At 47.4% G+C, this 11,070-nt stretch overlaps 4 protein-coding genes across 4 annotated transcripts; 1 reads left to right on the top strand and 3 right to left on the bottom strand.

Moving 5' to 3' along the window:
* Positions 1–1,826: 1,826 nt before the first annotated feature.
* EDB82DRAFT_198273 (uncharacterized protein) lies at positions 1,827–3,911 on the top strand. Its single transcript, XM_065607189.1, has 2 exons — positions 1,827–2,056; positions 2,120–3,911. Exons 1-2 carry the CDS (start codon positions 1,983–1,985, stop codon positions 3,810–3,812), a joined length of 1,767 nt encoding a protein of 588 aa, XP_065465085.1. The 5' UTR covers positions 1,827–1,982; the 3' UTR covers positions 3,813–3,911.
* Positions 3,912–4,088: 177 nt separating this feature from the next.
* On the bottom strand, positions 4,089–4,700 carry EDB82DRAFT_502159 (uncharacterized protein). Its single transcript, XM_025736379.2, has one exon. It carries the CDS (start codon positions 4,667–4,669, stop codon positions 4,241–4,243), a length of 429 nt encoding a protein of 142 aa, XP_025586991.2. The 5' UTR covers positions 4,670–4,700; the 3' UTR covers positions 4,089–4,240.
* Positions 4,701–6,281: 1,581 nt separating this feature from the next.
* Positions 6,282–7,888, bottom strand: EDB82DRAFT_537472 (uncharacterized protein; the record flags this gene model as incomplete). The annotated part of the gene is made up of 1 exon (XM_025736377.2): positions 6,282–7,888. The coding sequence occupies one exon, from the start codon at positions 7,886–7,888 to the stop codon at positions 6,425–6,427; it is 1,464 nt and encodes a 487-aa protein (XP_025586989.1). The 3' UTR covers positions 6,282–6,424.
* A 644-nt stretch (positions 7,889–8,532) lies between these two features.
* On the bottom strand, positions 8,533–9,804 carry EDB82DRAFT_525680 (uncharacterized protein; the record flags this gene model as incomplete). The annotated part of the gene is made up of 4 exons (XM_025736374.1): positions 8,533–8,928; positions 8,981–9,189; positions 9,243–9,381; positions 9,433–9,804. 4 exons carry the CDS (start codon positions 9,802–9,804, stop codon positions 8,533–8,535), a joined length of 1,116 nt encoding a protein of 371 aa, XP_025586988.1.
* Positions 9,805–11,070: the final 1,266 nt, after the last annotated feature.

Here is an 11,070-nt window from a genome sequence, read left to right as displayed (position 1 = left end):
TGGTATATCTCCTAGCGCTTATCTCTATTTCCACTTACATGGTCTTTGTTTTTGTTTACATCCAAGACTAACCGAGAGTAGACAGTTATGTGTTAAACTGGGCTAGTAAAGTCTCAAGGTTCTACGGATAGAGGCTTTTTAATACAAAGAAAAGAACCTGCTAGCTTGCCAAGAAAGAGAAAACTTGCCAAGGTGATTGACTTCTCATCACACCGCAAGATAAGCAAAAAACGAATAATGTAAAAAGATGTAAAAAGGTGTGACTGGGGGGATCATCGATTGGGAGTACCTGAATTTGCGACGTGGCTTGCATGGGTCGGGTAGAAGAATGGTTCGATAGGTCTTTGTGCTACAAGTCACCCATCCATCACATCCTACTTATACCCTGGACTAACTATGCATTGGTTCTTACTTAGTTGGTCCTTACTCTCGGCTAACCAATAAGTTTATACCCTAACCCTCCTAACCCTCCTAACCCTCGGGGAAACAGACGCTGGTATGGCCAACATGGGTATCGGATATCTGGAGCTTTGTCTCCCCCTTGCACAGCCTTATTACACAAGATGTCTAAAGGTTATCCCTAAACAGATTTCAGAGACAAAGAGAGACAATCTGAGGTAGGCTGCAAAAGTAAAGGCAAAAGGCCAAGATATCCTTGTGACGATCAGAGTCGCTTGCTGGTTAGTGATCGGAGTCGCTTGCTGGTTGGTCTGGAAATCGCCCCGCTGCTCTGCGCGATGAGATGTTCAAAGGACATCTAATCCTTGTCCAAAAGAGTCACGGGCCTAGAAGATCGGGAGGGTGGGGTGCATATGATACGATTTTGGCGAGGCTGCGAGGCTTTGTTATTTGAGAGAAGAGAGAAGAGAGATGGGGTTAAGAGGGTTACGGAGTTCAGGGTTGGGTGTCAGGGTTACTAACTCAAGTTGGCTATGCTTACAGATGTACATTCTTGATAGACGCTTTTGTTTCGAAGTCTCGGAAACATTGTCCTGAGGCATTAGTTGCTTCTGAGCAGGAAGATTCTAGTTTATGATGGACGCGCAATGTTTGGTGCCCAGCCACCCAGCCACAGCCCAACACAGCAGACAGTCTACTAATAATGACTACACATCAACATATTATTTCGCAACTACCGGGCCACGTAGATTTGTCTTTGATGCTGGTGATCTGCTGCATACTTAGCTTGAACGACAAATCACCCCACAGGAGCGGGTATGAGGTTCCTACGGGACGAACGTAGTTTTATTCCGGTCCCTACTTGCATGGCATTGAGACATTGTTGGGTAGGGATGAGTCAGTGAGGCTAGAGATGAATTTTTCTCATGACAGCGAAGAGTGTAAACAAATAGTATCAATTAGGTAGGTCGAGCGGCTACAGTTCGGCCCGCTAGCTAAACCGCGGGGCTGGTGTTGATCGTATATCGTCGCGTATGTAAGCGTCGTGGACTATGACGTCGCCCGTTTCAGCCCCATGTCCAACGGGTATGTACTCACTGTCTTACAGTTCACTCCCACAGCATCGGATTCAAGATATCCATATCCATACACAATGCCATCATTGCCATGCTCATCAAACATCTTGCCACTTCCTACCAGCGCATTGCCAACGAATCAACCACGAACCTAATGCGAAAACAGAGCCTGACTGCCAACTGTCACGACAATAAAACACGCTAGACAGCGAACCGCCAGCTCGCTGTCCACTAGTCTCGCTTAACAATCAATCTCCGCAACGGATTGCGACTAGGATCTTTTTTTCTCTCAGAAAGTCCGCCGGTTGATAATCAAATCAGCTTGTAGAATTCAATCTATGATGCCGAAATCGCGGTCAACGGAGTATCGGTCGAGGCACTCACCGACCTATCCGAAACCATGATATACCCTTGACTTTCTTGCTCTCTTTTTTCCTCGCTTCTTTTTTTTCTTTTTTCTTCATCTACAAAGCAACTCTGACATAGAGTTGATTAGTGGCAGCAACGATGAATTCTCAGATATCATCTCCTACTCCAAGGGACTTTGGTATAAGGTCTCCACCTCCAAGAGATGTTGTGAGGTCTCCTCCTCCTCCAAGAGACGATGGTATAAGGTCTCCTCCTCCAAGGTCTGTCGGTGTGAGAACTCCTCCTCCAATGTCTGCTGGTATGATGTCTTCGATGGCTGGTATGGTGTCTCCTCCTCCGAGATCTCCTCCTCCAAGGGCCGCTGGTGTGAGATCCCCTCCTCCTCCGAGATCCCCTCAACCACGAAGACCTTCACATCTTCTTCACCACGGTTCATCCTCTGACCAACGTCTCGGCCATCTCATCGCTTACGGCACACTCCCTCCCGAACCCGATTCTGAACCACCAATCTTCCAAGAAGTCATTCCCGAACCCGAACCTTCCAAGCCGACAAACCCGAGCTCCCGAGCCCTACCTCCCGATCTACTTCGCGGCCTTTTGATGCTTCTCATGGCTATGGACCACATGGGTCTTGCTCTCAACAGCTGGTCCCACGGCACCGGTCGCGAAACCGAGATGGATGGCTTGCCGATTAAAGAATGGAACACAGATTTCGCCTACTTTATCCGCACGCTTACGCATCTTTGCGCGCCGGGCTTTACGCTGCTTTTGGGCGTGGGAGTGGTGTATCTTGGACGATCGCGAACGAAGCTGGGCTGGTCCAAGCTACGAATCATGCAATACTTTGCTGTGCGCATGGGAGTTTTGATCTTTGCGAACTTTGTCATGGGCTTTGCTATGACGATGGGCAAGGTCTGGCTGATGAACATGGTTTTGTTTTCGCTCGCCATTGATTACTTCCTTGCGGGTATGCTCTGGTTGGCAATTGACTCAACGGAGCCTCTTTTGGCGAGCGCTATTAATCGCTTCTTCCCCGAGGAGGAAGATGATGAGGAGAACGTACCACTGTTGGAGAGTGTAATTGTCATCAAGACCAGCCGTGCTGAGCGCATTTCATGGCATGCGCATAATGCTCTTCTTGCTGTGCTTGCGCTGGTTACGATTTGGTGGAACATTTGGCTTTCGCCAACCCACGGCCACTGTGAGATCAAGGACCACTCACAGGTCCTCTCTTCCGACAACAGTGGTGGTCCTTCCGATGGCCCTGCTGTATCCCACGATCCCTGGTTCGGCTTCTGGTTCTGGACCACTCTTACACCGCGCGTCATGTCCGTCTTCCCACCCATGGCATGGGTATCCTTTGCCATCCTGGGATTACTCTATGGTCGCATCGACGTCGCAAAGACCTGGAACGCTCGAGTCTCTTCTCTGTGCCATTTGGTCGCAGGTCTATTTTTCTTCCTCTTCTTTGTCCTCACGCGCGTCGCACACTTTGGCAACCTCTCCGAAGGATGTCTGCAGACACCTGCCCACGTCGCCCACCCCGAGCGCAACCAGTACCTCGTCTCAGTACAGTCCTTCTTCTACATCATGAAGTACCCTCCTGATGTCGCATTCTGGGCTTTTACCATGGCTGGTAACTTTTTCCTTCTTGCCATCTTCAAAGGTATTCCCACAAGAGTGGCGAGCCGATTCACCATGCTGATCGACTTTGGACGAGCTGCGTTGTTCTTTTACATCGTGCACATGTTCTTCGTCTTCGGCTTTGGTGCTTTCTGGGTGTATATGTTTGGTCATGATACAGGAAGGAAGAAGCCCATGAACCCTGATGTCACGGATGGTATTGACAATCCTTTCGCATTTCTTGCCATTTGGGCGATGGCCATGTTGTTGTTGTGGCCTGTGGTTAGATGGTATAGCCGCTTCAAGGCTACCAAGACTGCAGACTCCCTTTGGAGACTCTTTTAAAAAGCGCTTGCATGAGATTATGTTTATGGGTTAAATGTTAAATGATAGATTGTATAAATGAATAAATAAAGATTGACAATCACATACTGTATAAAATGAGTGATAATATCCATCTCATGATCTACTCTACCTTGAACCTGCTCCTTCTGACTGACCATTTCAGATTGAAGGAGTTTTGTTGGCGCGTAATAATTCGGTAGAAAAAAACCATTAAACAACTCCGCTGGGAATCAAGCCTGGGAATAAGTTATAGTACTGAACAGAAGCTATAGTGGAGTAGGGCAGAAGCTGCAGTGCTGAGCAGAAGAAGTGGTGCTAGACAGAAGACGTTATAGCGCTATGAGCGCCAAAACAACCAAGGCCTACCTTCACGATTCTCCCTCCTAGCACTAGATTCTCTTTCGCGCCGCCCATCTCTGTCTTCCACATCATGACCAGATACAACATCCCTCCTCCCACGAGACCTTTCTTTCCCTCCGATGCGATCGTTCGCGACCATTCGTCTCATGAGAAGAAACAGTAACCGTCTTCATATTCTCCAAATTCTTCCCAAAATGCGGCAAATCATACAACTCCTGAATTAGTTTCCTTACACCATCTTGAGTAATAAGCTTATCTGATGAATTGCGAGGAGCGCGCATGTTTTGTTTGATCGTCTCAGTGAGTTCCAGATATGCAACTAGATCTTGCTTGAGACCTTCCAACTGTTTCATGTTTACATCAACGTTCATCCTTCTATCTTTTGCGCGATGGATCTTGTTCTCTTCAATTGTGATGAGTTCAGCGTAGTAATTCTCTGTCCTGTCGTTAACGGCAGTGATGGCATGCTTTTTGAGATATGCTACGAATCGCACCATTGCTGTTCGTAGTTGATCACATTCATCTTCGTATTCTTTTTGAAGGTCTTTGATTTTTCGTATTCCTTCTTGACGAACTGTGATGTCGTTTGTATTGGCCTTTAATCGACGTTCGACTTCGGTGTCCTTGACTTGAGCTTTGTGCTCCTCTAGTTCATACAGGATATGTACGTGTTCTTGCCAATGGTGCCCGCAATGCTCATTGCTGCAGGTCGTCTTGTTTCTCTTGAATGCTCGACAGCTCGCAAGTCCTGGGTGACCCGTAGAGTCTTCGGTGACATTTGGAAGCTTGCAACCTTGATGACAGATCCATCTGTAATCTGTGACTACCTCGCCGCTCGGGTTCGTCTTCAAATCGCAGCACTTCCTGTTTTTATAAACCGTGCGCGGTTTATCCAGTTTCTCGACTCTTAACTCGAATCTTTGTAAATGTAGTTTTTTTCCGCAGCTTATCCCCTGTCAGTCGCGTGCCCTGGAGCTCCTTCACGTCGTTGCCGAGGCGTTCAATATTGTCCTTCATCACCCGCGCCACTTTAACCATAGGAACCATTAGTTGCTCTACAGCTTGGCGAACCCCATCCATGCTGATGGTCTGACCGATATCGTGCGGTTTGAGCCCGTCAATATGTTCGAGAAACCTCAGCGCCTCGGCTCTCGACTTGTCCCAGCTCTCATGGCACGTTCTCTCATCATCTCTCTCGATTCCTCGGGAAAGGGCCGCCAGATAACGAAGACTCTCCACATCGGATGAGTATGACGTTTCACCATTCAAGACAAAGTCGACATTGGCATGATCTTCCAGCTTGCGTTTGAGAATAGGAAGACAACCCCAGGACGATAGCTAGAGTCCATGGTGTATGTAAAGCCAAACACAATATTGGGAACTGCGTCGCGTTGAATTGTCGATAAAAGCTCTTCAAAACAGAACTGAAACGTGGCATTCATCCAAGTTTCGTTGGTTTTGAGCAGGATCAATATACCATGAAGCTCCTCGTAGTCCCACAGCTTGGCCATAATGCCTCTCAAGTTCTCTTTGTCCTGCTCAGGACCTCGCGTGTCACCGATACCAGGAGTGTCAAATAGACGATATGTTGTGTTTCTATATCTCATGGTATAAACCGATGTTTTTTGTGTCGCAGAATCTCCGCCAGTACCGTCTCGCTCGTCATCTCGAGAGCTTACACGGATGACTTGAGTTTCGTAATCCAATGAGCCAGTACGACTCGGTACGGTGATGGAAAAGCGACAAGGAATCACGTATTCGAGCTTTCTTCTGGACTCTGCCTTTGCCTCGTCGAAGCTGCTGAACTTGAGAAAGCTGTAAAAACCATTAATAAATGTCGACTTTCCAACACCGGTCTCACCGAGGACCAGTATGTTGCGATAGTGAGGTCGAGATGATCTTTTGAGGTACTTATCCAGGTGCCTTGGAGAAGGCCGGTCGAAGTCGCGTCCATGACTTTCACCGTCACATTTGAACCGCCAAGTGTTACAGAGGGCTCGCCCACAGTCGCAGAATATATAGTCATCCCCATAACTAAACTCAATCAGAGCATCGCACTCAGTACATGTCAACTTGCAATCTCGCTGGTAGTCGCAACTCTTTTCTGGACAGGGCATCTTGATCAGACGGTGTTCTGTGAACCTCTGTGTAGCTGATGCATCAAGAGCTTCTCGAGAGTAACGCGCGACGCATTTTCTAGAATCCTTTTGCCGTGCCCGCTCAGATCTTGGCTCTCTCTGTTCCAAGGACGATTAATCCTGCTCCTCGTGTTGTATCGATGCCGTGTTGTTCCTCTGCATTTCACTGAATCGAGCACAGTCGAGATGTTTATGTTGTAATGGGGCATCGCAATCGACGATATAAACCTGGCATCGTCTTTGGGGATTCCACAAAAACTTCATGAAGGCATCGTGCTGTTCTTTCCACGAAATAGAACTCTTGAGCACAGCATTGTTAAACTCGAACGTATAAGGTGCAGGGCTATCGTGGGGTAGAGTGACATCTTTGAGAGACAGGCCGTTGAAGCCGATGTATGTAGCGCCATGACCTACAGCCCGGGTGATGAAGTCCATCTTGTCGCTTTGTTGCATTGTAATCGAGACCAAAGAAATCCTCTCAGGGTTGGTCTCAATGATCGCGTGTAGCTCATGCAGACGACGGTCATTTTCAATGCCATTTCTAACATTGAGTACCCTTCTTTTGAGTTCAACTTTGAGGTTGTTTTGGATGCCTAACATGCGGAGGATTGTATTATTGACATCGTCGAAATGTTGTAAAGGAATGCAATGCTTCTTCCCTCGGATGTCCAATTTATAGTTGTCTAGCGTATCTTTGTCCTCGTTATAACGGTCAAAGATATCGAGGACTGGATCTATATCGGTGATCGAGATATGCGTCCGGTTGGAATCGGGGACTGTAGTAGCTCCAAGCCTCAGGAACTGCAAGGGAAGTAGTGTGTAATTGATTGGGTATCCCTTCTTCCCGGAATCTGCCCTAATCTGTCGTGGACCTGTCTGAACAAATGTGCATAATAGAGCGAGACTTTCGATGCATATGCCATACTCTTTCTGTATGTCGGTATAGAGTCTGAACTCATACGCAAGCGCCAGTCGTCTGTTGACCGTATTGTTACTGAAGTTAAGTGAAGAGAGCAACTTGGCAATGTCGTGTACCGTTCTCACGTCGTGGGTAAAGACAGGTTCCACGTTGGCCTTGTTGCGAGGGTCTCTGAGGTTATACTTCATGGTGATGATACTTTGAAGCCCATAGTTGGCCGCAACGACGAAGTGAGTACTGCGACCATCTGCAACAGAGATGAACCCTTGGGCAAGAACATGCGAAATGTCTTGATTGCCAAGTTCCACGTACTCCCTGCAGGTATTGTAAATATGACGGACGTTGCCTTGCAAGATATTCGTTTCAGATGTGCCATCTTCCAGGAACATGCCATATCCTTGAGGGACGGTCAAGTCGCAAGCGATACTTGCAGCAAGGTTCGCATCGATGTTCATGAGATTAAATCTGCTCTTATGAGTAGCTCCCACGGACCAAGAGAGGTCATACTGTTGTGATGTCTGACGTTGAGATCTTGTGATGAAACCTTCTGGTACGGAAGGAGGCAGAATTGAAGTTGGAAGGAATTGGTCACGCTTTGCGTCATATAATGTTTCGATGGCGACCTCTTGACCAAGGGCAGGTCTGTGTATCTCTGCCATCTTGAATGATGATAAACTTGCGTCGGGATCTGGAACAAGACAAGATTATGTATGGCATGTAAGTGTGAAAAGTAACGCAATTGAGATTCGGGGAATTGTTTGCAGTTGTAGGTACGCGGGAAGGCGAACCAGTCTTGCCATATTATTTCCTGAGGACTGCTTCTTGTCTAACAGTCATTGTGCATCACGACTTGGAGGGAGCGCACGACCTCAACGTCACGGACTGATCAAGATGCGTGACCAGTATTGTGAGAGTCTCCCGTGTTTCACTGTAACGTTCGTTTGTCACCCAAAACTCGCCTTATGAGACATGTTTGCGCGATCGGAAAGAATTTGACTGGACGAAGGGAAGTCACACAACCTGGGTAACGTTGATAACAGCGACAGATGTCCGAAAATGGTAAGACGAGGCGGCCTACATGTTCATCAAATATACTCGCAGACATACCCGACAGGCGATGTGAAGCTTGTAGAGGGATGAGCGGGGAGTTGTTGACATCGAATTTAATTAGACTATTAAGGGACAAAATATAGACACATTAGAGGACAGTGTCCTGAATATTAACTTTATAAGTACGGAAACAGGTTTAGCTTATTCTATTCTAGTTCTATAGTTATTATACTGCAGTATTTACTTTCTATAATTACACTCTCCGGTGGGACTCTTCAACGGTAAACTCGACGTCCTTGGTGATACCACCCGTCTTGGAAGGAATGATTTCATCCGAACTTCCTTCCCCTCCGCCATGGATGTAAACGTTGAGCTCACCATGGTCGTTATCGTTGGCGGTCCTGAGATCAGATCGACCACTACGACTCCTCCAGGCTGAGCCTTGCCCATCGCCGAGCATGATGCTTCCTGGTTCGGGACCGCCATTGTACTTTGAGCTGACAATGTTGGATGATAAGAGAGAGCCAAAGATGGGTCTGAGCTTCTGTCGCATCCAGACCCATGTGCTTGGCAAATTCGATGTTACGACGGCGACGAACGATTCTCGGACAGCCCACGAAGCGGCTTGTTGGGGACCTGTGACGGCGTTCTGAGAGGCTGTCAGTATAAGAAGGCTAATGTGTAAACTTAATAGAACATACCTGGAGGATGAGTACACATCGCAAGATTCCAGCAACCATGACGAAGATGGCACCTGAGAATAGGACTACCAATCCATATCTCTTGACCTTGGGAATCTTGGCGCCCCATAGCATGGGAAGCGGAATGGCTAGTAAATAGATATCGGTAAGGATGTTGAGGACGACAATGATGAAGATGTACAGCTTCGACAGTGCGGGCTGACAAAAGTCTGGTGGGTTAATTAGCAAAGTAGTTTAAACTTGGTAACATTGTCCAACATACTGCCTGGGTTGGGGTTGATTTGCCAAAGGTGGTTGAAAGGTCGACAGCTGAAAAGAACACAGCAGATAATGACAAAGTATGTCAAGCCAATAAGTCCAAAGCCAACGTAGATTCGCACCTTGTAGCCCTGAAGGCCGGCCTGTGAACGGTCAGTGTCGAAGCTCTCATTTGATAGACCCATCAGACATACCGTGAGCCGAAAGTAAAAGGCGCACATGGCCGTCTTGATGAGCCAAAGCACTGAGCAATATATAATCCAACCGCAGAGCTGGATCTTGGATCCGCCAACTCTCAGCTCATACTCCTCACTGTTTGGTGATAGGGCCTCCCTCTCCTCATCCGTCATGCCACTGTTGGTCAAGCCGCGAAACTTTGCGCCAACTGTGTGAGCAAGGGCCGTCTCGATCGTATACGGGACGATGACGAGTAGCATAAGGTAATCATCGACCTCCAAGTTTCGAAGCCCGACTTGGCGTACTCGTGCATATGTTCGAAGAAGGATGATGAGGATGCCAATCGCTAGTAAGGTGAACGCCTCAGCGACGAAGGAGTCGGCGCTCATGGCGGCTACGAACACACGCAACGAGAAACGAAAAATAAAAGGAAAACAATAGGGAAAACAATCGGAAATACCGTAGAGGACTGGATACAAGGCCACGGGTATAAAGCCTTTCTTTATAAGAAACCTAATCAAGATAAATACAAGGGGTTAGGTCGTATTGGTGCCACCTTTATGAACCTAGGTTCCTCCATGAAACTGGATCGTGGGTTAGGTCGGGGATTAGCAAGGTCGAGTCTGTTGTAGTGCACACTAAAAGCTTACAGCAAAGACACTAACACTAGGCCAACGGCGAGTCATTCCCGCTGTTTAGGACCCCTTGAAGGTTACATGAACAGTGATCTATTGCTAGAATTGTAATTTATGTAGTATCTTGACTTGGAATGAATCAGTCATGGCGGATGATTCTCACCTTGGTTGCCTTATGGGGAGGACGGCACGAAGAACCGTGCGTCAAATGTCTTGAGAACTGACAGGCTTGGTCTAGTCTAGCTGGCTTGTTAGTCAATGATAAGGAACTCTAATTCTATATATTATCTGATCTTCAACGCATCCTCTAAGGATGTGAGACATACAAGATAGCCATGCAACTCAACGCATGGCTTTTGCTCCGATTCGTGGATGACGCAATATACAAGCCATGGCCATTAGTTATTGCCCTGGGAGAAAAAGCCCCTCAAGCCTCTGCCGTGCTGACCCTGTCCTTCTTCCCTGCTCTGGATCTATTGCAAGTTGCATTGCTTTTCGGATCGGGCCCGCTCCGTATGTACTCCTAACTCCAGGTTCAGGGGCAAGCATGTGTTGAAGCGCGGTTCATGTGCATCACAATACGGGCCAAGACATCGAGTAATGTAGTAACCAAGGGGTGCCTTATGCTGGAGAAAGCGTTACTGGAACAATCCTATTACGCAGCCTGATTGACAGTGACGGAGACGTTTATCTTGTTTTTGTTTAGAAAGGATGATAAAACGTTTAGGCCCAACACTTGCAGATACCTCCAAGCTTCTGAATCAAAGCGACGACAAAGATATGTGGCTTTCATACAAACCTTATTTCTGCAGGGCTCGGAATGTAGTTAAAAAAAAGCAATGGTCTACTAACGGGAGACAAGGGTAGCTAGAAGCCACAGCCAATAGCTTCTCGCAATTGAAACCCCCGTTGCTGATCTACCGTATTAGCGCTCCTTGTAGTTATTTTGGTTGCGGAACTTCCGATCTAGATACCGGAACTCCAAGACTATAGGTAATTAAATCGCCACCAAGATATTAA

The sequence above is a fragment of the Fusarium venenatum genome (assembly GCF_020744135.1).
Source record: "Fusarium venenatum strain MPI-CAGE-CH-0201 chromosome Unknown EDB82scaffold_2, whole genome shotgun sequence".
Classification (NCBI taxonomy): domain Eukaryota; kingdom Fungi; phylum Ascomycota; class Sordariomycetes; order Hypocreales; family Nectriaceae; genus Fusarium; species Fusarium venenatum.
The sequence above is the reverse complement of the archived record's forward strand: the minus strand, read 5'-3'. Positions and strand labels throughout refer to the sequence as shown.

Excerpts from the sequence above, each read along its gene's own strand:
- EDB82DRAFT_198273 (XM_065607189.1), top strand. The coding sequence starts at position 1,983 with ATGAATTCTCAGATATCATCTCCTACTCCAAGGGACTTTGGTATAAGG. Across the intron at positions 2,057-2,119 it reads CCTCCAAGAGATGTTGTGAG|AACTCCTCCTCCAATGTCTG; the intron begins GTCTCCTCCTCC and ends TGTCGGTGTGAG.
- EDB82DRAFT_502159 (XM_025736379.2), bottom strand. The coding sequence starts at position 4,669 with ATGGTGCGATTCGTAGCATATCTCAAAAAGCATGCCATCACTGCCGTT.